Genomic DNA, 27155 nt, shown 5'->3' with positions numbered 1-27155 from the left:
AAATAAATTTGTAGAATGAACTTTGAAAACATGCATACAACTAAATATACAGGACTAATAAGTAGTTTTTCGTTTATTTAGATATCAAAAAGCATGTTTAATGCACATCGTAGTGCCATATTATTATAAAGTACTAATTACAAATTTCTATTAGTATATTAGAAGTTTCATTGGAGAAAAGATAGGTCCAAAAAGTAATTTGATGTATTCTTTTTACAACTAAGCAGGGTGCCTTAGGGCAAAGCACCCATCAAGGTTGTTGGGTAGAACGTTTTGGAGTGGTTTGGGGATAAAGCACCCAACAATGTCAAGGGGCAGTGCCACTTGTGGCAGTATGTGGCTACAGCACCCAATTGGGTCTAGAGGAGGCCATCACGTAATTCTTGTTGCAATACAAGACGGTCAGATGGCAAAGCCTCTGCCACTAAGCCCAAATTAAGGTCTTTGGAACCATGCAAACCTTTTTAGAACATGTCATCTTTCATGATTTTATTGTTTTTAAATATGAACCAACAATCCATAAATCAATGGAGTGTTGTCAAAAGAACAATTCATAATGAGAAAGAAAAACATTAATCTTTAATCCTGCTTAGTGACTTTCCCTGTCAAAGCTGTGATCTTTTGATTATTTTCTAGCAGTTTTTTTGGTGTGTTATTGCCATTAATTCCCTAGCAAGTAACTTACAGCCCTATTTTCCCCTGCATGCACTCACAAGCTCGCAACTTACTCACCAAGTTTTTATACTATGATGTTAGCAACCTTATTAAAAAAGGTCTTAATATGCATGAAGGAAATAGATTCAAAGCTCCAAACTAACCACCTAAAAAACTCAAGGGAGATTCCGTACTTCTAATCCTTCAATGTTCCCTTTCATTGCATTGATGATGAATTATGAAAAACCTTCAATCTAAAGATGTTTCCCAACTTTATCTGAAATCTCGAGACCATTCATTGTGGCACTTGTTTTAGTTTTATTATCAGTACATTTTATAAGTATAGACTACACAATCCCAGCAGGCCTGGGATTGCCTTTTACTGTGCCATTACTTTCTCAACCTTCTATATCTTTAGGAAGGGGATTGCCTCAGAACATTACGCTTTTAAATCCTATTGGCTTTTACTCAATTCTGGGATTAATGGGGAGTTCCAACCACATTTTAAGGTCATTATTTATTTATGCTTTTTGGGATGCTTAATCTTTAAATTTATTAATTTTCCATAGGTAATATACTCCTTGGAATGCATCATTTACTTTTGAAGTACCACAAAGAGAATATCCATATCATTGTAAAAGAATTCTAAATGAAGTGGATTATGAACTTACGTGTGGGTCAGGATGCATAACTAATAATGAACAAAATTAACAAATAATAAATGAGATAGGAAGAAATAGTACATACCGTGCCCTTTTCTGCAATAGCAATTCTATAAGCCATTATATTGTGTGTAGCTGCAGCAATTTTGCGGTTTTGCAATAGAGTGCCAATCACTATTTCTACTTGATCAGTTCCACTTACAGGTGAAAGATGAGCCTGAAATGTACCTGTGCTCTAGAATGTACAGTCAAATGGATCAACTACACAAAAGGCAACAAGATTCATAAATTATGTAACTATTTTTGAAGGTACAGATTATCAAAAGCATATGACTCACTTCTCTTTTCAGTGAAAGGAATGCCATGAACAATACCAAGAATCCTTTCTGAATCCTCCAAAGATTTATCATCAGATGGTATATAATTATCCTTAGAGGTTCCATGTTTTAGGTTTTCCGTCAGACAGCATTCGGCCCTGTAAATTTCTTAAAATAAAAAATGTTAGTCCGAAAAATAAATGAACCATCTTGCTGCATTAACATGATAAGTTTCTCAGAGGTGTGAATGCGCATGAATGTTAAGAGGACAGATATTTCCAGCCTGACAATATTTCATTAAGGAAGAAGTCAACATATTGAAAATATTATAATGGAACGTGTTCAAGAACTTCAAAACCTTGACATACACTTCAGACGTAAAATCCTTCTGAGGCTTTGGAATAGCACTAGATTCTCTCTCTGTCGAACATAAGAAACAAACATTAACCATAAGAGACACTTTATCCAAGAATACAAGACAATATGATACATTTCTTTAAGTGAGTAGCTCTAACTCTTCTAAATTTTGGTTGGAGATTAATAAGAAGCTACTTATTTTGGAAAATCAATGATCAAGCTAATTCAAAGGTGACAATCAAGGGGCAAACCAAATATATCCATAAAAAGAACCAAAAAGGGTAATTATATGCTGTACAAATTATGAAGGTCAAGTGCACATTTCAGTGTTAACTTCTGAGTCTAAGAGTACATATTTCTTATACAGAAGCAACCTCAGTTTGAAGTCGCTATCTAGCATCAACCAAAAACAAGCTTCTTGCGTTCAATAATTGGCATGCCTTCTCATGGTGATGTCTTAGAACTCTAAAGAAATTTGACACACTAGGGAGTGAATTTTATTTAAAATTTGCCTTTTCTCACCACTTAGCCTCAAGCTGGAAGTCAGTATTGGCATTGATAGGAAAGTTCTAATTGGCTATCTTGATAAGTTTCAAGGTCATAGCATCTTCATACAACTTCTCAAAGATGATTGAATATGGTGAAACAAATTAGAAGTCTTTTCTACCTGCTGTTACTTATGGCTTGTGCCTATGGAAAAACATAGTCAAACGTGCAAAGAAGGTTTGAAGAGTCTTTAAACCAGAAAACTGTGTTTGGCCATGACTTGAAAGATGTTGCTGACTGATTCAAATTCCCAAGCATTCAACGGGATCCCTCTTTCAAGAAAAACAAGAATCTTGTAATGGGGAAGGCACTTTGGTGCATGGGTGAAGGATGGAAGTTAATGATCCATATCCAGAGAAACTGCAACTGCACTTCTTGTTGTATGGACACGAGGATTGAGTTGGAATGACAATTTTTTCAATACGAAACCTTGAATAGGAGTTTCAGAACACAAAATGATCCCAAGAAATTATTCTTTGTGGCCAAGAAGGACCTTGGCAAAGAAAAAAAGACTAAATTACCTACTAGAAAAAAGGGAGGGAACTTGTTTCAACATAGCAATAGACGACAAAGTTAGATGTGTCAAGGCTGTATAATGTTTATAAAGGTTAGGAAGCTCTCATAGAAGACCAAAAACATATCTAAATAGGCTTTCATCCCTTATGGAAGATAAACAAAGTCCTGAATACATTTCCCACTATGTAGTAATGAACCAAGTGGAGAAAATTTCTTTCGTGTACTACAAATGCATTTATTTGTTTATTTTTGCTATAACTATCAAAGAAAGGTTAAAACTGTTGAATGAATGGACCTCACAAGGTGTCCAAAAAATATGTGGATATACCTCTTCAACCAATAAACCAGCATGTCTACAATTATTTGCGTTGTCCTCTATGACTTGTACACTGTTTATAGCACCCACTTCTTCAATGGCAGAGATGAGAATGTTACTTTAAATTTCCCCTCACAATCTACTACTCTCAAAAACATTGCCCCTTTAGGGGATACCACCGAAACATTGATCAATGGAAGATTTCTAGCATCTTTCCACCCATCTAAAGCAATTGTTACCCTTGTCTCAATCCATGAATCCTCTATGGGTTTCAATTTTTCATTAATCAACTTGAGCTCTTGATCCAAGAAAGTGGTTCATACTCTCTCAAAACTAGGCCCCAAATACCCTAAAGGAGCTTCATTAGCACTTCTCAACATCCTCTTCCATTACGGAGAGTGAACAATATTAAAAGACAACCCATTTGCATACAAGCATCTTGCCAAATCAATGTTGGCAATTTCCCTAGTTTGACTTTGAAATGTAGTTTCTAGTCGTCCCTTTCTTATAAGTGTAAGGGGTGCTTCATTTTGAGAATCACAGGTAGGTGAATTAGTATAGCAAGGGTGATCTTCTATCACAACATTTGTCTTGGATTTCATTCCCTTTTCTTTTTTTTAAGTATTACTACTATTGTCATTGGTGGTATTTTGCTTATGTTCTTCTCTCCCTTTTGCTCCCTCATGCTATTGTATATATTTTAAGACCGCTGAATTTCGTATAGGTGCATTTTTTTTCCAGGATATTTCTTGACTCTTCCAGGGTATCCACACAAATGTCCTAACACACAAAAACAATGAACCATTCTTTTCTACATCACAACCTCAACATTTCAAACGGAAAGTACAACCTCCTAAAAGAGGACTTACAATATCCACATACTTCCACAAAGGAGAGTCAAAATGAGGTTCTATTCTTTGCTTGGTATCACCTACTAAGGAAGAAGTAGATCCCTTTGTAGTTCCTTTTCCTATGGCAAGAAATTGTATACATATTGACAATGAATTTTTTAGAAAACTGGCTAGATCTTATTGGCAATGAAAGATAAATGAAAAAACTAAAAAGCTTAAACAAAAACAAAAAGAAATGGAACAAGGACTTACCTCTTCCACTCATTATAAGCTTGCAAAAGTGTAGAAAAGAGGCGCAAGAACTTCAAGATAGCTCACACACCAATCTTGCAACTCCTCCTTACAAAACCAAAATTTTGCGAACAATCCAAAACTCCAACATGAATTCACAGTACAAAGAAATAATCCAAATTGCATACCAACTACTACCTACATGTCGTGCTTAAATACCCATCGGGTAAACCTTTCAGAGGGTGTACAAAGATAGCTGATGGCCACACTTACCTACGGAAACAATTAAATAGAATGGGTCCGAGATATACTAAATCAATCGGAACCACAAATGCACATATTATTAACTTGGGCCCCATCTTAATTAAATAAAGTAACTAATTAAAGGTCCTTTTGTTATATTATTTAAAGCCTGGGACCAATTAATTAATTAATTAAATTTAATTATTACATTCAAATTTTGGGGACATGACAAATCCTTGCTGCCCAAAGATTGCTTGCCCTCAAGCAATCCGTTATCAGACAAAACGCCAACCGCTCCAGGGTCCCAAATCACATGCGTAGATGAGACAAGTGAAATGACATCAGTCCTCCACAACACCATATTGTCATCAAACTTACGTTGTGCCACTTTGATATAAATATTGTCATGTCCTGAGTCATCGGGATCCCAAACGTGAAGTTCATTTGTGTAATCCATCATGATTGCCACCAGAGAATAGACTTCATAATCAGCCAACTGTAAAGATTGCACCTGCAAATAATCCTCAAACAAATCTGCATCACCAAGAGGCTGAACAACTATGGGTAGGGCTTGCTTATTCGAAGGGTCGCTGGTAGAACCCAAATTTCCATCAAGTTGATCGTTGGGCATTGGTTCAATGATATTTGTGCAAGTACCTTCTTGAATCATTTCCTTCATCTTGGAGTCTCTAACATACGAATTTTCATAACCAAATTTTAATCTCAAATTAATCTAATTTCACAAGTAACTGTTTTCATTTCACATGACAAAGATTTCTACCATCTGATTATAACCGAAAGAAACTCTTTAAAATCTATCTTACATATTCAACTGAATTTACGAGAAACAAAAAGACATATTTATGTCTTGCTAACAATTTAATTATTTCTAATTGTTCAATTGAAAATAAAGTAACGACTAATTATATCAATTGAAAAGCTTATTCGACATAAAAGTAAATGTTTTCTCCATCTTGAAATGAAATTATCGATCTATTTTACACAGGTAAAAAGTGAAAGGAACATATAGTAATAACAAAGAATCTCTTTAACTTGTTGTCCAAGCCTCAACATTGCTGAGAGGAGAAGCATTGACATAGACTTAACCTCCCAACCACAGACCATTACTTATCCCCACACATCCTAATTTAATAGAAAGGCCCTCCCAACCTCGAGATCGGGCTTGGGATGTTCATATGTCCAGCCATCAGAGTAATTAGGTGGGTTGAAGTCCCAACAATTATTCTCCAAAATAATTGAAGCATCTGGACAATCAACAAAGATCACATGTTCGGCAGATCTGCCTAATTTCTACCCTAGCTAAGGATTTCAAATTGGGTCTACAAACCCGATATCCACCACTCAACTTGGCAACATTTACATAACTAAAACATGCATGAGCTATTGTAGTTTTAAACTTATTATTTATTTAATCTAATGCCATTCTTATTGTGCAAGCTCTCTACACCTCCGTACCATTTTCAGGCTACCATGCCAGTGATTCCTAGGTGCTTCGCTAGTCTATATTCACGACATTGCTTTACAGCTTCTTCACCTATAATGGCATCATTTCTTGGTGAAATCCTCGATGTTTTGATTTCATGATATCATTTTCACCTCTGTGAGATATAAATGGATGTAAATAAATCTGAGTTGAGATAATTGTTTATGCATGTTTGATACACTGTCATGGCTAAGAAACATCAATAATATATTTGGCAGATTCCATGTTTTTAAATCTATTTAATATCCTTTGAATTCGGTCTGAAATGAATAGGCATCGGTGTTATGGATTCTGTGTATCAATGGCACAAAAGATATACAACTGGTGCAGTAAATATGGATAGAAAATACAGAAAGGATTCGGCGGTGTATGAGTTGTATTCCATATGAATTACATCAGACTTGGCATAAGAAGGAATACAAAATAAATCATGTTAGGGCAGTAGTCTTACATGACACCTCTTGTTATATCCCAGAATGCTCTGTGGTCGGGAGAAAGAACTCCACTTCTTGTTCTGATTCCCGTGGCAAGGTATTTGAAGGAAATATGGAGAAAGAACAGAATGAGTAGTAATATTAGTCGGAAATTGATCTCAGTCGTTTGAGAGCCATCGATAGAAGAGAATATGAAGGGAGAAAGAGTGTGTCTAATACAATTATGAGGCTCTATTAAAAAGAAGAAGCTTGACTCTATGGTTCCCTTCAGTTACAAGAATTCATTCGAAAGCCATTCAAATCGATAAAAAAAAGAAAAGAAAAGAAAAGGAGGGAAAGAAAAGAAAGAAAATAAGAAGTTAAAGAGTTATTATTTATTATTTTATTATTATTATGTATTCTTATCTACGTTCATGTATATGTATTGATAAGGTGGCATCATTAGATTATAATTTATAATGTAATGGTGTCACCTTATTTTTATATACATATGTTCATATTTGAGAGTGTATAATAATGATTAAATAATAAATTCTTTGATAATTCTTTTAAAGGTATGAATTATGTTTAATTTATTATAATATTCCTGTTATAGCTCATGTATGTTCCACCATGTAACATGTTGTCAAATCCTAGTAACCTTGCCAGAGTGGTCTTAGGTCAAACTTGTCGATACTGATGACTGGATCATTTGATCATCCCCTTCCGATGACCCCGTTTAGCAATGCTTCCCCTCTCTTCACTCTTCTTCCTGCAATTACTCAAACAAACATTCTTGCCAAGACATTAATTCAAGATTTATTAATTGTTAATTCAAAACCATTGCCGATCATCTAGTGACCATTACAGATTTTATCAATGTCCAAATAACTAACTCATTTCATACAACATATATAATTCAACTAACTCATTTCAATTGATACAACGGCTATATTTAACTCACTTCACATGATCAGGAAGAAATAAATTGATACAACAGCTATATGTAACTAACTCACTTCACATGATCAGGAAGAAATAAATTCGTACAACAGCTATAGTTAACTCACTTCACATGATCAGGAAGAAATAAATTGATACAACGGCTATAATTAATTAACTCGCTTCACATGATAAGGAAGAAATAAATTGATACAACAGCTATAATTAACTAACTCGCTTCACATGATAAGGAAGAAATAAATTAATACAACGGCTATAATTCAACTAACTTGCTTCACATGATAACCAACGGCTATGTTCAAATTAATATTTAGGGCCAAAATTTGGGATGTAACAGACTCAGGTACCAAGTAGATTTTGTCTTTGTGGTAAATGATTTCGCCAACCACCTTGTATATGTCATCCTGTACTTGATCATCCAATAGTTGGCACACAAAAGTATTCTTGGAGTATTCGACTAACAGATGTGCCCTCCAATCATCTCAAAACTGAACCATAGTGTAATCCAAGTCAAAGCTCTCCATTCCCCCAAAAGTTGGCAGAATCACTAGCACCGACACCACTATGATGTTTCATTCGTCGTGGTTGCCTAATAAAAAGTCAAAAACATTGAATGACCGTACGAAAGGGCTGTAAGAAGGCTGTACGGAAGGAAGGTATGGGTTGTACGGAGCCTGGGGAGTTTGTACAGTGAGCAAGAGCAAGTGAATAGGGTCGTACAGTGGGAGATGTGTGTAGCTGTACAGTATTGTAGATAAGGTCATACGATGGGAGCTATGTGCAGCCATACAATATTGTAGATAAGGTCATATGGTGAGAGATGTGGGGTACGGTGAATGCAAGGCACCGTACAATGAGGAGGAAGGATGATGTACGGACAAACTGAAGTCGTACGGTGTGGAATGGAGGACAAGGTGATGGTCGTACGGAGTCTTCTAGAGGTCGTATGGTAGTAAGAGGGAAACTGATGACGGTGAAAGGAAGATGTATGGTGACGAAGGTGATGCAGCACGGATTAATGCAGAGGACCATATGGTGGCTGTGGAGAGGTGTACGGTGATGGTGTTGAAACCAAAGGTATATGAAACCAACACATAGACAATGCTAGATTGAAGTAACCCAAACATAGAATATATATTAGAAAAATATAGCTTGCAAACAATAATGAAGCTCCAACTTGCCAAATCCGAGGCAGGAATCACACTGATGGAATAGAGTGAAGGTTGAATCCCACCAAAACCGTAAGAGCCAAATAGGGAAGATATTTCACTTCCAAAATGGCGAACAATCCAAAACTCCAACAAGAATTCACAATACAAAGAAATAATCCAAATCACATACCAACTACTACCTACATGTCGTGTTTAAATACCCATTGGGTAATCCTTTCTGAGGGCGTACAAAGATAGCCGACGGCCACACTTACCTACGGGAACAATTAAATAAAATGGATCCAAGATATACTAAATCAATCGGAACCACAAATACACATTATTAACTTAGGGCCCATCTTAATTGATTAAAGTAACTAATTAAAGGTTCTTTTGTTATATTATTTAAATACTGGGACCAGTTAATTAATTAATTAAATTAAATTATTACATTCAAATTCTGGGGACATGACAATATATCTATGTGAGTATTGTTATAATTCCACTTATCACATGTCTATCCAGATGTCACAATTCATGGCATTATATGGATATGAGGTACCCAATTTCATGGATTTGTTGTTATCAGATAGTAGAGTGCCCAATGCTAGAGACTTATTACAGGAGAGCCAGGACATTGTAAAGGCTCTTAAGGAGAATATTACTAAGGCATAGAATTAGTAGAAGTAGTATGCTGATCAAAAGAGGACTGAGTGGGCTTTTGAGGTAGGTGATAAAATATATTTGTTGCTGCAGCCTTACCGCCAATCCACTCTCAAAAATAGTGGTGCCAAGAAACTTAAGCCATGTTATTATGGGCTTCTCAAGGTGATCAAGAGAGTTGGAAAGGTGGCTTATGAGTTGGATTTACCATCAGAAAGCAAAGTTCATAATGTTTTTCATGTGTCACATCTCAAAAAAGCATTAGGACACCATATTGTTCCTTCTATAGTGCTTCCACCCTTGGATGATAAAGGAAAATTAGTATTGGTGCTAGATGCTATCATTGATTTCAGAGAAAGGAACTTGAGGCGACGTACTATAAGGGAGTATTTGTTGAAATGGAAAGACTTGTCGGTAGAGGATGCGACATGGGAGAATTTGGAGATTTTGCAGCACCTTGAATTGAAGTTGCTTGAGGACAAGCAATTTCAGGGAGGGCAGACTGTAATGTCCCCCATCTTTTAGATCCTCAGTGGAGTTATTAGCCTTTCATTCTCCGAAGGCTAAGTGGAGAAATAAGGAGAAATAAATTAAATTGAAGTCAATAAATAAATAAATAAATCTAAAGGTGACTATATATTTAATTAATTTAATTTTCTAGAAACACAACTGATTATTGTATTGGGAAGGGGGAAGCTTCTAGAGAGTGCATTTTCTAGAAGTACAACTAATTATTGTATTGGAAAGGGGGAAGCTTCTAGAGAGTGCAATTAAATAATATTTTATTTTCTTCTAGAAGGGTGAAGGAAAAGAACAAATAGAGATGAGAGCTTCATTGTTAGGCATCCATTATTTGCTTATTTGATTTCTTTGAGCTCTGAGCAAGGGTTTCAGCATTTGCCACTGGAGAACGGAGTTCTCTTGTGTGCCTCCATTTGCGCGGATGAAATACCCGGTGAATTTGGTATTGGGAGGACATCATATAGGTGTTCTATTTGAGCATATTGGTGAAAGATCTTCCCAAGGATTGCAGCTATTGGAGAAGACAAATTAGTCTTTTCATTGCACCAAATTTGTGGTCTAGGACCAGATTGTGGAGTATGATTGGAGGAATAAGTCAGATATTGTTACAGTGTCGTCACTGCTACAATCCAAATTTCTTGAGCGGTTTCTAGTTTCCTATCCATTTCATTTTGCATTGCATGGAGGATAGATTTGAATATCTTAGGGCATGTTTAAGAATTTAGAAATCATTTGTAATCTGATTCATATGAGAATTTATTGCCCTAATGTCTTATTGTTGTAGATGCATATTTCTCATTTGTAACTAGTGTTATATGTTTCAAAAAAATACAAAAACATTTGTATCTTCATTGTTGGATGTTTTGAAGTTCTTTGCAAGCATATTTATTAAAGTTTGGCATTTAGAAAGAAATCAGAATTTAGATCTGCAATATATCCCTTGTGTGCAAAACGTTTGACGAAATTCTCAAGTTAAGAAATCAGAAAACTAAAATCAAAATTGCAAGGGATATTACATATATAGTATATACTATACGTATGGTACTTAAAATGCTAGTTAAGAAAAGATGTATTGCAATATAAGGTATAAAGACGTAAAAGAATAAATATTTGAACATTGCATTGAATTAGAACATCACACATTGAATATAAATAGTCAACTCAACAAATAGTCAACACCAGGGGATCTCCCAATCCCCGATGCAAGTGGTGGAATCTGGTGGCGCCGTTGGGGGCAGGGGAATGGAGCCCCCAAGTCCTTGATGCATCCCCATCTTCAGGACGTGGGGCAAAACAGGGGGGGACGTGTCCTTGTGTGACTATGATTAATTCTATTTATAATGTCTTTTTCTTGTATTAGTAAACCCAATTCTAGAATGGGGACATCACACATAACAAAGAAAAGAATTCCACAAGCTATTTGTCACCTACAAAAATAGAAAAAGAGAAAAGTTTTGGGATCATTTGAATTTTGGACACTTGGCTCAATCAAGTCCCTATTTTAGTGTTTCCACCTCCATAGCAGCCAAATAGACAAATAAATGGTGTAATGTCCCTATTTCTTGTGAGCATCAGTGTTTAAGGTATTAGCCTTTTGATTGAACCTTGTAAGCTAACATGGTGTTTTAAAGGGTCCAAATTGGGAGTTTTGGAGCTCTTCAAGTGGCCGTTGTAAGGGTTTTTGATTTATCACACAAGATCATTTGTTCTAAGGCATTTACATTTGGAGTTTTTGGTTCCATTTTAAGGGACTTACTATTTATAATAGATCTATTGATGTTAGAGAGAGGCCCTTACTATTTATCGTATTTTACTATTTTACTATCACTTCTAGAATCAAGCGTTCCTATCTCATCATCTCTTCCAAAGTAGCATTTGCTTCCAAAAACTTTTAAGTGCTTAGTTTTATGTTCATGTGGTGTTGCTATCAAGATTCAACTGTGTAGTTTTTGAGTCAAACTCGTTGACCGATGTTTCATGAGTATTGGTGTACACAAACCCATCTCTCATGTAAGTACATGACCAAACCAAAATTCATAGGAAGCTCAATCTGATTAGGATCTAGGACTATTACAGAGGAATGCTTAATATAATTGCACAAAGTTAATTCAAAGCATTAATTAGCAAATTATCATAACTTAAATGCTTAAATGAACAAAACATAATAAGGTAATGACTGAAAGAAAGAGTATAGAGATAGAAGATAAAACACAAGTGATAACGAAATTCGTCTACGGGTCAGACTACGTCTTTGGGTTCTGCTCCAATAGAGGGACCGATCCGATTAGCTCCAAAATCAATTACAAGTGTTTATAAGATCTTCCTTTGAAGCACGATAAAAAAATATTTTTCCAATGTGTAGGAATAATCAAGAAGCCTTCAAGTTCATAATCTCCTTCTCATCACTTGGATCCCCTCTAAAGGCCCACAACCCCCACTTAAATGCATAAAATTAGCCAAAAATGGCTCTAACCACTAATTACAAATATAATCCCCTGCTAACCAACTTCATCTTCGAATTTACCCCTTATAATTTTTTTGTTATGATCTCACACCAACATTGAGGGTAGTTTTAACCATAAACCTTATATAATAAGGTTGGGCAGAATAGATTAGTTTAAATAACATCACGTCCAATTGTAATCCATGGATTGCATTTGGTGCAGTGGTCGGCCTTATTTTTAGGAGGTCAGTGGTCAGGGTTTCAAACCTCACTGGCTTCCACATGGTTTGTTTGGTGTTTTTTGGTGATGCTAAAAACAAACCATTCTCCTTAAATTAGCAAGTAAATAATGTGGTGTAGCCGTTGTCGGTTCTAATTCCAAAAGGATGATTTTGCCACCTGATTCTCAAGAGGCCACATCACTATGCTGACGTCATATGATGATCTCACCAATATTTATCTTTCACCTCGAACTTCGAACTGTTGTAACTTCCACATATGAATTTCATTTTCGATGAGATGAACACCATTGGAAAGCTCTCGATGAGCTCTTTGATTTGAAATCCATTGTTGACCACTTTTGAGATGATTATTTTTCAGCATTTTTACGACTTGCGTTCCTAGTTTGACCAGCCATAACTTTTGCATCCAACCTCTAATTTTGCTCATTCAAGTTGTGTTGGAGTCAGATTTGTGAACACCTTGTAATGATGTTGATTCTTGGAGCATTGGGGACATTTAAATTTTCACTAAATTTTATCCCCCTAATCAATCCTCCCCATTGGAGAGCTTTTGGACCTTCGAAAATTTGATTACTCAGAAAGTAGGTGAGGATATAGTTCCCTCACTTTACCAATCTCCATCCATCTTGCCTTGCTTGGATGAATCCCCTTCAATCCCCCTCAAAGGTATTCAATTTGTCCTCTTTGTAAAGTTCTAACATTCTTGTCAAGGATGACAAGTCTAGCAACTGTGAGATGTACTCTAGTGAAAGATCATCAACGGATGAAACCTGAATGTTAGTGTCTTCATCCAAGATCATTGGAGGCTCATACAGCTTCAGATTCTCAACATTGACAACCAAGTATATCTGCATGTACGGAGGAAGATTAACGTGAAAGGCATTGGTACCAATCTTCTCTAAGATTTCAAAAGGGCCATATTGGATAGGTTTGAGCTTCCTCCCTTCATCTTGCATTCTTTCCTTGCTGAATGTAACCAAACTCTATCACCAACTTGGAAATGGTGATCGATGTGATGCTTATCATGGCGAGCCTTGTATTTTGCTTGGCTCTGCTCCAATTGCGCTTCTACTGCCTGGTGGAATGTTTGGACTTTTTGGATGAACTTTAAAGCTTTTTCTGCATCATGGCGTCCATCTACAACATCATCCTTCCCAAAAGAAAAATGTATTGGTGCCTTAGGCAAGTAACCGAAGCAAGTCTCAAAAGGAGACCTCTTTGTAGAAGAGTGTGCTGCATGGTTGTAGCATGTTGCACATAGTGAAGACTTTCATCCCACAACTTAGGATGCTTACTACAGTAACCTCTGAGAAGATGAACAACTGTCTTGTTGACTACCTCTACCTATCTGTTAGCCTGCAGATGGAAGGTTGTACTCTTCTTCAGCTTGATATCCATGTGTCCCCACAAAGATGATGAAAATTCCCCAAGAATCGAGAATCTCTATCCGATACAATGGAAGTAGGTAACCCAATATGAACCCATACAAATGAGTTGTCAGTTTAGTAGTGACTTGTTTTTTACAAGGCATTAAAATACACATTTCGCTGAACCGATCAACCACTACATACAAATAATCACGACCCTTCCTAGACATAGGTAAACCACCCAAAAAGTCCATAGATATACTTTCCCATGGACGGGATGGTACAGGTAAAGGTGTGTACAAACCTAATTTCACATTAATTGGTTTGCTAGTTGCACACATTACACTTGCTTTTATATACTTAGTGATAGTTTCTTGCATACGGGACCTATAAGAATATTTTTGCAATTGAATAACTTTCCCAAGTGGTACAACAATTTCTCCTGCACATAGTAGTCTTTCTCTTCTACATGTTTACCTTGGATTAAAGCTGCATAGATATCCTTAAGGTTCTTATCATTAACATATTGTTCCTGAAAACTTGCATGAACCATAGAACTATTCTGAAGGATTATCAAAGCATTCTTAATAGGAGGCCTAGAGAGCATATCTACTACTTTGTTATGGGCACCCTTCTTATACTTAATAACCAAATGAAACTGTTGTAAAAAACCCATCCACCTAAAGTGCCTACTTTGTTGCAACTTAGGTTGTGAGTGCAAATATTAAAGTGGCTGGTGATCAGTGTGGATTACAATTTCATTTCCCATTAAGTAGTGCTTCCATTTCTTAACACTCTGAACTAAAGCATAAAGTTCCTTATCATAAGTGGGATAGCTTTGATGAAGTAAAAACAAGTTTTTATAGGACCTGAAACCTTTTACAAAGAGTAAAGCATATAAACATTAAAAGTCCAAATGAAACTATGCAACAGCATCTAGAGTAGTAGCATCCAGAACCAAAGAACCCACAACAATTTCTCTTGCACATAGTAGTCTTTCTCTTCTACATGTTTACCTTGGATTAAAGTTGCATAGATATCCTTAAGGTTCTTATCATTAACATATTGTTCCTGAAAACTTGCATGAACCATAGAACTATTTTGAAGGACTATCAAAGCATTCTTAATAGGAGGCCTAGAGAGCATATCTACTACTTTGTTATGGGCACCCTTCTTATACTTAATAACCAAATGAAACTATTGTAAAAAACCCATCCACCTGAAGTGCCTACTTTGTTGCAACTTAGATTGTGAGTGCAAATATTGAAGTGGCTGGTGATCAGTGTGGATTATAGTTTCCATTCCCATTAAGTAGTGCTTCCATTTCTTAACACTCTAAACTAAAGCATAAAGTTACTTATCATAAGTGGGATAGTTTTGATGAAGTAAAAACAGGTTTTTATAGGACCTGAAACCTTTTACAAAGAGTAAAGCATATAAACATTAAAAGTCCAAATGAAACTATGCAACAGCATGTCATGTCCCCATTTTTGGAGGCTATTTGATTTAATTAATTTAATTAATTAGGTTGTCCAAAATAATGAATATTTTATAAGGATGACTAATTGATTATTTTGATTAAATAAATAAGTGGTATTAAGTTAATTATTTATAAAGTTATCAAATAAATAAATATTAAAAGGTAACTTTATATATAATTAATTTAATAAAGTGACTTGAATTATAAAATATTTTATAAAAGTCACTTAATAGATAAAATAAAATAATGTTCTAGAAGCTTCTGGAGAAAGTGGGGGAAAAAGAATAAAAAGGCACCCCGGGCTTCATTCTAATCATCCAGATTTGTTGATTGTTGATATTGATGTTTGTTGATGTGCATTGTGGAGCCTAGGGTTTCTGCAATAGTCACAACTAGCCATTGAGAACGAAAGCTCTCAACTGGTACGCAATTTTGAGGGTGTGAAATATCACTTGAATTATTGCAGATTGGAGGTGACGTTACAGTCATTTCATCAGGGGAGAATCTGTGGCCTAAGGCCAATTCTGAGGATCATTGATCATTGGAAGATTAGCTAGAGCAGAATTAATTGTCATCTACTCAAATCATTGCAGAACTGGAGAATTTCGAAAGGAAGCTGGAAGCACATTTTTATTCATAACTTCTTATTGCAAGGAAATCTGAATTTATGATTGAAAGGGGGTTATACATTAACCCTAGGCGTTTCAAACCATACCCAATTCGGCACTCAATACCAAGCGGATTAATTTATAGCAGGGCCGTACCAACAGAGCCGTACTAAGGTTCAGATCACCATTTGCTGATTTGTCACGAACTGCTGAAGGATTCAATTCAAGCTTTTAAGGGACAATTTAACATCCCTAGGCGATTCAATCCATGCTAGTCTTGGTACTGTTTGGGAGGGCTGAGAATTATATAAGAATTGCACAGGGCCGTACAAGTACGACAGTGTTAACAGGACAAGAAGAGCGGGTTGGAACTGATCAGTGATCTCAATCCAGTCCATATACAACTGTACAAACTTAGCGCTCAGTCTAGAGCAGAACTGTAGCAACCTTCATAGCCGATCCACTTGCATACGATTTTGGGCCATTGTCTTCCTTGACACCGGGAGGTCTCAATTCTTATTGGATTCGGCACTGCTAAAAGATTGCGAATTATACAAACACATCGCTTAGGTCTGTCCGGCTATAGAGTTTCCTCAGCAATTGGGCAGCGCTGACATGTCCAGGTTCTTACGTTAAAATTGTTTTGCATATTAATTTTAAGACTAGGCCAAGGATATAATTGAGTAATCATTCATTGTAATAATCAGACATACGAGGGTGAAGAATGATTTGAATAATTAATGTTTCAGTATTCAACATTAAGGCAAATTTTTTAAAGATCACAGTGATACCACTATTTTTCTCTTGCCAATTGTTTGTGAATTTGTCTCGGTTAATGTAATACGTTTGGGCATCATTTATCAACAAGTTGTTAGTTCTGTGAACAATTCCCTATAATCAGGAAATTACTTCCAGCAGTAGTATTCAGTACATGCCCAGTTTTGACAAAATTCATAGTGCAACATTTTTCCATAGCACAGTTCAGACTGCAAGACAGGTGTTTGACGGATTGTCTTAGTTTAGCATTGATTCTTTAAGTGACCTTATAGTAGGGTCATTTCAGTGGTATCAGAGCTTGCTTGCAAAGTGTTTGACGAAATGTCAAACCACTGAAGTATAAAGATTTTTGGTGTTTAAAGAAGTTATAACCTATTGGGGTTATTACACAGCATCCAGAGTAGTAGCATCCAGAACCAAAGAACCCACAACAAAAAGGCCAATAACAGAGACAACAAAAAAACCAAAGAAAGACAACAAAAGAACAGCTAGAAAGTCTTCAACAGGTCCACTGCCTGATCAACCAAAATGTTCATTTTAACTGTAGAAGCCCTTAGCTCATCCAACTCTTAATCATCCATAGCCTTAGATTTCTTTGAACTTGCCCTAGTACGTTTACTAGGTCCTTGATCATCCCTAAGCTCCTTATTGCATGGTCCTTTCTTCCCTGTTCCAGCTTTTCCAGAAGAATCTTAATATTTTCAACAGTGGCCTGTAAAATCAAGCAGCTTTGTTCAGCAATCTTTTTCACTGTGTTCTCAATACCCAAAACTTTGCTCCCTAACTTATCAACCCTATTCTGCAGATCTTTCACCGTTTTGTCCATATTTCTAACTGTTTCTTCTAGGGGTGGAACTTTTTTCATCATCTTTGTAACATCTTCAACAGAACCAATAAGATCAGTAAGTCTATCCAAGTGCTAGCCCAGAGTTCTCTCCCCCTATTGGTTTTACTGAGATGCTCAAAATCCCTCCTGATATCCTGCATTTGTTCCTTACTGCTCAAAATCATAAGTGGGATAGTTACTATTCCTGAAAAAATTTCAGAGTGGTAGCAGACCGGTTTACCTCCTTGTATTAGTACAGCTCCCATGGCAAACCCACTCGCATCTATCTCGATTTTGAATGGTTAATGTAAATTAGGTAGAGCCAGAACTAGTGCATTGCTCAACTTTTCCTTCAAAGTGTCGAAAGCCTTCTGCTGTGGACCTCCCCACTGAAAAGTTGCTTCGTATTGGTTAATGCATGCAATGGTGATGCAATGTAAGAGAAGTTTTCTATGAACTTCCCCTAGTATTGAACTGTACCTAAGAAACTCTTGACTTCTATAACTGTACTTGGTTTAGGCCACTTTACAATACATTCGACCTTCGCAAGGTCTACTTTCAATTGACCATTCCCTACGACATAGCCTAAGTACACTAATGATGTCTTAGCAAATTCGCATTTAGACATATTTACATAAAGTTTTTCTTTTCTCAATACATCCAAGACTCTTTTTACATGAATTGCATGATTGTCCCAAGACTTACTAAATACAAGGATATCATCTAAATAGACTACGACAAAATCATCAATAAAGGGACGAAAGACATCTTTCATGACTCTCATAAATGTAGTTGGTGCATTACAAAGCCTAAAGGGCATGACCAACCACTCAAATAGTCCCTATTTTCTCTTAAAAGCAATTTTTCAAATGTTATTCTCTGCAATTCGAATTTGAGGATATCCACTACACAAGTCTAACTTTGTGAAATAAATTACATGTTTCAGCTGATCAAGTAAATCATCTATTCTAGGAAGAGGATACTTGTTCTTTACCTTTATCTTGTTCAAAGCCTTGTAGTCAATGCACATTCTCCAAGTCTCGTCTTTCTCTGGAACCAACACAATAGGAGAACCACAAGAAGAAGTACTTGGACAAATAACTCCTTTCTCAACCAACTCCTGAACCTGCTTCTTAATTTCTTCATTCCGCAAAACTGATACACGATACATGCCAATATTAGGAAGTGGCACATTCTGATGTAACTGAATTTCATGTTGAATCTCTCCTTTAGGAGGCAATCCTTTCGGTTCCTGAAACAAGTCATCATAAGTGGAAACAAGCTTGACCATTTCAGACTTATGTTTAGGATCACATCCCTTGAATGCCTTAGATGTTTCATCTTCTTTGGCTTTTACAAGCATTAATACAAAGTTCTTACTGGAATTGACTAACCTTGTCATCTGACCAGCATTAACTAATGCAAGATTAGTCTTTATCTTATGTGCTCGTACAATGTATTCAACCTTATCTCTAAAAAGATGATACTTGTTTTCCCCCCTATAAAAGATAACTTGCCAATCATACAAGTATGGACTCCCAAGCACAAGACCACAAATATCTAAAGGGACTACATCAACTTCTACCTCATCTACAAAGTTTGCAATGGTGGAAAATCTCAATTTACATTGCTTAGTTACTTGTAACTGTGCATCATTGCAAACCCATCCAAGAGGATATGGTTTTGGATGAGGCTTTGTAATCAAGTTCAGTTTTTTAACTTCTTTAGATATCAAATTAACGTGAGAACCCGTATCAAAGAAAGTATCAACCTTAGTATGTTTGATAACAACCCGAATATGAAATAATTCATTTCTTTACTTATCATTCTTAGGAGAAGATTCTGTACTTGTACTTGCACTTATATTTGAAGAACTTGTAGTTGGAGAAAGAGAGATACCTTTAACTTTACCTTGGATCCTAGTAGCAACAATCTTTGTCTCATCTCCACAGTTAGATCCAAGATCCTATTGAATTTCAGCAGCAGTCTTTTGTTTGCCTTTGTTTCCACCATATTGCTTCGGCCTCTTTTCTAGGTGCAACTTCCAGCACTTAGAATCATCATGCCCTTCTTTCTTGCAATGTGAGCATGTGGGTTTTTCACCCTCTTTCTTCACTGAAGCTGTCTTTTTCCCCCTTCCTTTGTCTTTGGATTTACCTTCAAACTTAGATGGGCTCTTATCAACCCTATCAATAAAAGTACCCTTACCCCTTGACTCTAAGTGTGTTGATTGTACAAATACTTCATCGAGACTACATGGATTCAAAGCCAAAATAGAATGTCTAAGGTAAGAATGAAGACCGCCTATGTACTTGAGTAAAGTATCGTGGGTGTATAATGGAACATTTAAAGAAATAGCCCTTTTTTGAAATCCATGGGTGTACTCCTGGATAGACTGACCTTTCCCTTGCCTAAAATGTTGCCATTTCATCATTAACTGTTGCATATGGCCTAGGGGGTAGAATTGCTTTTTTAAAACATTAACAAATTCTAACCAAGACAAACTAAACTTACCATGCTGTGAAGTTTCATCCCGAGTCGTACTTTGCCACCAAGTTAGAGCTATACCTCCTTACCAAAGAGTGGCTAACTGAATTCTATCAACATCATCTACAAGGTTTTGAACTTTATAGTAGACTTCAACTTGCTGAATCCAGTCATCTAGTTTCTCAGCATTTAACTCCCCACAATACTTTGGCAAGTCAAACTTTACATCCAACTTGATTCGAGGCTTATGTCCACCCTTAGAAACATTAGAAGACTTGGAATGGGTAAAAGGAGGAGAAGAGGGGGAAGAAGGAGAAGAGGGAGAAGGAGAAGAGGGAGGTGTGTTTGGAGGATCACGATCACCTCCTTTCTTTTACCCTTTACCTTTACGAGTTGCACGTCTCCGCATATTTTCTTCTCTTTCTTTTACTAAAACTTCTACCATTGTTTGCAAATTTTGAAGAATCTTTTGGATATTGTTGTCTTTGAAAACTTGTCCACCACCTTTGTCTTCCATGTGTGATGATGGATTAGTCCTTTGTTTCCCAATCTCAGTATTGTATTCCTCAAGCTTTCTTTCACCTTTCCCAATCCTAGATCTTGTTAGCATTCAAATTTGCAATACTAGTCACACAAGAGCACTGATACCAAACTTGATCTGATTAGGATCTAGGACTATTACAGAGGAATGCTTAATATAATTGCATAAAGTTAATTCAATGCATTGATTAGCAAATTAACATAACTTAAATGCTTAAATGAACAAAGCATAATAAGGTAATGACTAAAAGAAAGAGTAGAGAGATAGAAGACAAAACATAATTGATAACGGAGCTTGTCCGTGGGTCGAACTACGTCTTTGGGTCCTGCTCCAATAGAGGGACTGATCCGATTAGCTCCAAAAGCAATTACAAGTCTTTACAAGATCTTCCTTTGAAGCACAATAGAAGAATAATTTTCCGATGTACAAGAATAATCAACAAGCCTTCAAATTCATAATCTCCTTCTCATCACCTGGATCCCCTCTAAAAACCCACAACCCCCGCTTAAATACATAAAATTAGCCAAAAATGGCTATAACCACTAGTTACAAATATAATCCCCCCTAACCAACTTCATCTTCGAATTTACCCCTTTATAATTTGTTTGTTATGATCTCACACCAATATTTAGGGTAGTTTTAACCATAAACCTTATTTAATAAGGTTGGGTAGAATAGACTAGTTTAAATAACATCATTTCCAATTGTAATCCGTGGATCGCGTTTGGTGCAATGGTTGGCCTTATTTTTAGGACGCCAGTGGTCAAGGTTTCAAACCCCGCCGGCTTCCACATGCTTCGTTTGGTGTTTTTTGATGATGCTAAAAACAAATCATTCTCCTTAAATTAGCAAGTAAATCATGTGCTGTAGTGGTTGTCGATTTGAATTCCAAAGGGATGACTTTTGCCACTCGATTCTCAAGAGGCCACGTCACTATGTTGACACGTCATGATGATAACACCAATATTCATCTTTTACCTTGAACTTCAAACTATCGTGACTTCCACACATGAATTCCGTTTTCGACGAAATAAACACCGTTGGAAAGCTCTCGACAAGCTCGTTAATTTGAAATCCATTGTTGACCACTTTTCAAATGATTGTTTTTTCACTTAACAACCTGTTCTCGACAAGCTCATTAATTTGAAATCCATTGTTGACCACTTTTCAGATGATTGTTTTTTCACCAATTTAACAACCTGTTCCTGGTTTGACCAATCTTTGACCAGCCATAACTTTGGCATCCAAACTCTGATTTCACCCATTCAAGTTGCGTTGGACTCAGAATTTTAAACACCTTGTAATGATGTTGATTCTTGGAGCGTTGGGGACATTTAAATTTTCACTGATATTTATCCCCCGTATCAATGCTTTACTTGTTCCATGTCTAATCTGAACTCTGTTCAAGGTATCTACTACAATATTTATTGCTTCTCTCCAATGAACATGTGGCACTTTTCCTTCAAGCATCATGGTTCTCATTATATCAAGGATCGTTCTATTCTCTCTCTACTACACCATTCTATTGTGGTGTACCAGAGGCAAAAGTTTGTCTAAAAATACCATTCTCATCATAGTATGCATTAAATTTATCAAATGTAAACTCTACTCTATGAGACCTTACGCAATTTATCTTTTGAACTTATCAAAGGCTTCAAACTTTTCTCTTAGAAAACTAACCCACATCATTCTAGAATAATCATTAACAAAAAGAGTAAAGTATCTCTCACCATAATATGTTCTTATGTTTGTAGGACCATATAAATTTGTATGCACCAAATCTTACTTTCCTTTAGCAAAAAATGTCTTGCTCTAAAAATTGTTCCTATTTGCTTACCTGTCACACACTCTTTGCACATCATGTTAGTAGGCTTTATGATTCTAGGAAAATCTCTTACTGCATTAGAATTATTGATTCTCACCATGTTATCAACATTTACATGACAACACATTCTATGTCATAACCATCATCAAACATAGCAACAAAATAACTCACCTCGGAAGTATTTAATTGAAAAACATTACATTTGGTCTTAGTATAGATGCTATCACATTTCCTAATTGACCTTTGATTGACCATCTCTAAATTGCAAATAACCTTTATCCACAAGTTGTCAAATACTCAACAAGTATTTCAAACCATGAATAAATACTACATCATCAGTGTTAGTTTTACCATCAAGTGTAATAGAACCTGTTCCCTTAATAAAGCAAGGAGTATTGTCACCAATCTGACAACACTACCATGATACTTCTTCAACTGAACAAACTTATCTTTGTCACCTGTAATGTGATGTGAACATCCACTATCTATAATCCATTCTGATTTTTTCTCAACATGTGAAACTAAAGTTTTCTCTTCATTAACAAGACTTTCATCTTTAATAGAAACAAATCTTATTTCGTTTTCATCATCACCATCCAAAATGTTAATATCAAGTTCATCTTCACTAACTTAGGAACAATCTTTAGGAATCTTTGACTTGTAAGGCTTAGGCTTGAAGTTAGGTACTCTAGGAGGACATCTAGATTCAAAGTGACCAATCTTTTGACTTAAATAACCAATTATATGTAATTTCCCTTCAAACCTTCTCTTTTTGCGTTCAAAGCTTCAAGCTCATCCATCTTTCTTTCTTCTTTCTCTATCTCTGGCCAATCCTTAGCATATTCTCCAAGTTTTCCACAAGCTCTACTAGTCCTCTCTTTGTCGGCATTCTTTTATCTTTATAAATGATAGCCTTAAAAGAAGATTCAATCTTAGGTAAATCATCTTTTAATCTGGAAGTTTCAAAATCTTATAACTTACCAATCAAAGTCTCCCTATCGAATCCTCGAATGAGAGACATTATTTCCTCAATAGCATTAATCATGTTCTCACAGACTGGTGTCAAAATCTAAGAATCTTTTGCACAATTCCATCTTTTCTTATGGTTCCACCAATGTTCCTTATCTGTGTAACAATCTTTGTAACTCTCTGAACATAGACTATTATTGACTCACCCTCCTACATTCTTGCATTCTACAACTTCGCTTACTTTGTGTATTGATATCCTTCATATAGTGTCTCTATTTTTGCCCAAATCTCATGTGTTGAATCCAATTCCTTGACTTCTATATTGCTTCTGATAATTCGCAAATTAGTGCTTCTCTTGCTATCATGTTACATCAAAATCTCTCTTCGCATCATCTATACATGAAGATAAATCACTTTTTGATTTTAAGTTTTTCTATCTTTGTAATCATTCATAAATCAATTCCCATACAGATCTTGTTCTTTTAGCTATCATACTTGTCTCCATCAAACTTAAGACTTTCCTTCTTATAAGCCATCATAAACCTCCTCAAGCTATTAAGCTCCCTTCTCGAAGAGGACTTGATGCTCTAATACCAATTGTTGAGAAGTAGAGTCCACATCTCACAATTGTGGGGGGCAACTGATCTGATTCTAAGAAATGGGCTGAAAACACAATATCTGGTGAAATCAAATACCTACAATATCAATGTTCAATTTCTGGAAAAACTTGCAAAAACTCGAAAGAGTTGTATGCAAACCAAAAGCCGTCATATTAATTGAAAATGTAAGAATATATACAATGATGGAACATCAAAAGTCACCATGAATTTGAAATGTTTATGTGGCTATAATAAAAACAACAATATTTAACTAAAACTATTTAAAACTAGGTGTTTAATTACCCCAACTTGTCAGGTTCATAACTTTTGACCTAGAGCTCGGAATTCGAAACCGCTTACACCGTTGGAAAGAAGAACTAAAAATCTAATTTCAGCCCCTAAAACAGCGAGCCTTCGGCTGCCCAGTTTTAGGGACCAATAAAAGTTTCGACTTGAAATTTTGAGCAAAAGACCTCTGAAAAAGGCCAATTAAAAAGACCTAGAAAAACTTTTTTAAATATGAAACAAATAGTTTCAAACATTTGATCTTCTGTATAATCTGGATCATTCCTCCCCCTTAAGAGGCAATGGGCCCCATTGCATCAATCTTCTGCGATAGATGAGGGAATTGTGCTCCAATCTGTTCCTTGGTTAACCATTTGCCTTGATGAGAGAATTGACCAGCTCAAACCACCCTATATAGAGGAATTTTCTGATTTCTTAAAGATTTCAACATGACTTGAGTGACATGATCACACTGTAATGTAGTAGTGGATGGATTCAATTTTGTAGCATGAATATGTTCAGCAGCTTGAGAGATGTCCAATAATGGAGAAAAATAGGGTCGCAACAATTCCACATTAAGAATTAGCTGTAATCCCAAGAATTGTGGCAGATCAAGTTCAAAAGCATTCTCATCAACTTGTTTCCTAATGGTATATGGGCTATACCGAATAGGACGAAGCTTTCTATTAGATCCTTGGAGGCCCTCCTTTTGAAGATGTAGCCATACCTTGTCACTAATCTAGAAATGATGGGGAGTTCTATGCTGATCATGTCATTCCTTATACTTCTTATTGCTCTACTCTAAAATATCATGAACTTGTTGTAATTGTTTGATCTTTTCAATAATTTTTTCTACTTTATCTGCCTCCTTTTTAGTATTTAGTGGCTTACTAGATTGCAAGATGGGTAGCGCTACATCTATAGGTGCCAATGGTTGATACCCAAGACAAACCTCAAATGGATTGTGTCCTATAGTAGTGTCGAGTGCACGGTTGTAGCTATGTTGCACATAAGGCAAGCTCTCATCCCATGTACATGGGTGTTTGGAGTGGTACATTCAAAGGATATGGATAATCATTCTATTGACTACCTATGTTTGGCCATTTGTTTGAGGATGGAATGCTGTAGACTTTGTCAATTTTGTGTCCATTCTATCCCATAGTGAAGACCAAAAATTGATGAGAAACCCGCTATCCCTGTCAGAAATAATGCTTTTTGGCAACCCAAAGTGAACCCAAACATGTTCAACAAATAGCTTCGCGGTCTCCTCTACTGAAATCATTTTTTTATAGGCCACCATGATAGCCATTTTAAAAAATCTATCTACCACCACATATATACAATCATTTCCCCTTCTGCTACTTGGAAGCCCAAACATAAAATCCATTGAAACAGAATGCCATGGTTTATCAGGGCTAGGTAATGGTAGATAAAGGCCCAATGTACGGTTTGAAGGCTTTGCAATTGGACATGCAACACAAGATTTTATATATAAAATGATATCATGTTTCATTTTTTGACCAACAGAAATACTTTTGGAGAATTGTTGTAGTCTTACCAATACTAAAATGTCTTGCCACCCGGCTATAGTGTGCTTCCCATATCAATTTCTTTCTTTCTTCACTGGGGACACATATGTGACCAATATGACAAAGTAACCCATCATGTATATAAAATTCAGGAACATGTTTCCCTTCTAAGACTGCATTGCAAATGTCACAAAAATCAGGATCATTACCATATAGTTGAGCCCAAGTTTTTGTTTGATGGCCACAGGAATCCAACACCATTGTCAAGCCTATGATTGGAGGCCTACTCAAACATTTTGCTACTTTATTACCACTGCCCTTTTTATGACAAATGTTGAGGTGAAATTGTTGCAAATAAGTTGACCACCTGTGATGCCTATCATTCTGCAACTTCCCTTGTGTTTGCAAGAATTAAAGAGGTTTATGATCTGTATGTATCACAGTTTCCTTTCCCAAAATATAGTGCTTCCACTGTTTACAGGCCTGAACAATGGCAGACAACTCCTTGTCATAGGTGGGTACCTTCAAACTATATCAGAAAATGTCTCACTATGATATGCAACGAGGTGTCTGTGTTGCATGAGTACAGCGCGAAGAGCATAATTTGATGCATTTGTTTCTATTTCAAATGATTGTTGCAAATCTGGAAGGACTAATACTGGAGCTGAACATAATCTTAGTTTTAATTCCTCAAATTCTTTTTGGTTTTCCTCTGTCCACCGAAATTTTGCTTGCATTCCACCTTTGAGTGACTGATTAGGAGGCCATGACAAATGTGAAAAACCAAATACAAATCTGCGATAGAAGTTAGCTAGACCCAAGAAACTGCAAAGTTTTTTGAAATTGTAGGAGGTGGAGATCCACATGAACACCCTTGAGATCAATGGCGTACCCTAAGTACTAGATGCTTTGCATACCAAAAGAGCACTTTTCTATGTTGGCATAGAGTTTATGTTTCTGCAAACTCAAAAGCACTTGTTCAACATGTTGCAAGTGTTTAGACCAAGTTTTGCTAAAAATGAGGATATCATCCAAATAAACAACTACAAAAGAATCAATGAATGGTCTAAGCACATCATTCATCACCCTCATAAATGTAGCAGGAGTATCTGTAAGGCCAAAAGGCATAACCAACCATTCAAACAAACCTTCCTTGGACTTGAATGCAATCTTCCATACATTTACTAGATCAATTGGTACTTGATGATATCAAGATTTCAAGTCGATTTTTGTAAAGAACTTAGCCCCCTTAAGTTGATCCAAAAGAT

General features: G+C 36.2%; 1 protein-coding gene across 12 annotated transcripts in view; it reads right to left on the bottom strand.

The window, feature by feature from the left end:
• LOC149568217 (uncharacterized) overlaps nt 1–27155 on the bottom strand; it is a 203536-nt gene that overhangs the window by 104786 nt on the left and 71595 nt on the right. For 8 of the 12 annotated variants that reach the window (XR_016362527.1, XM_089821221.1, XM_089821226.1 and 5 more), the window contains 3 exons: nt 2002–2053; nt 1655–1791; nt 1402–1544 (listed from right to left, as the gene is read on the bottom strand). Coding sequence is in view for 11 of the 12 variants with exons in the window: in XM_089821221.1 (XP_089677347.1) it covers nt 1402–1544; nt 1655–1791; nt 2002–2053 (332 nt within the window). In the remaining variant the exon portion in view is untranslated. Of the gene's footprint in view, nt 1–1401; nt 1545–1654; nt 1792–1991; nt 2054–27155 lie in introns of all 12 variants that reach the window. The other 4 variants (XM_089821225.1, XM_089821219.1, XM_089821227.1 and 1 more) reach the window with 1 other exon arrangement.

This window comes from Cupressus sempervirens, chromosome 3 (genome assembly GCF_028749045.1).
Source record: "Cupressus sempervirens isolate cs-2001-9-10 chromosome 3, ASM2874904v1, whole genome shotgun sequence".
Taxonomy (NCBI): domain Eukaryota; kingdom Viridiplantae; phylum Streptophyta; class Pinopsida; order Cupressales; family Cupressaceae; genus Cupressus; species Cupressus sempervirens.
The sequence above is the reverse complement of the archived record's forward strand: the minus strand, read 5'-3'. Positions and strand labels throughout refer to the sequence as shown.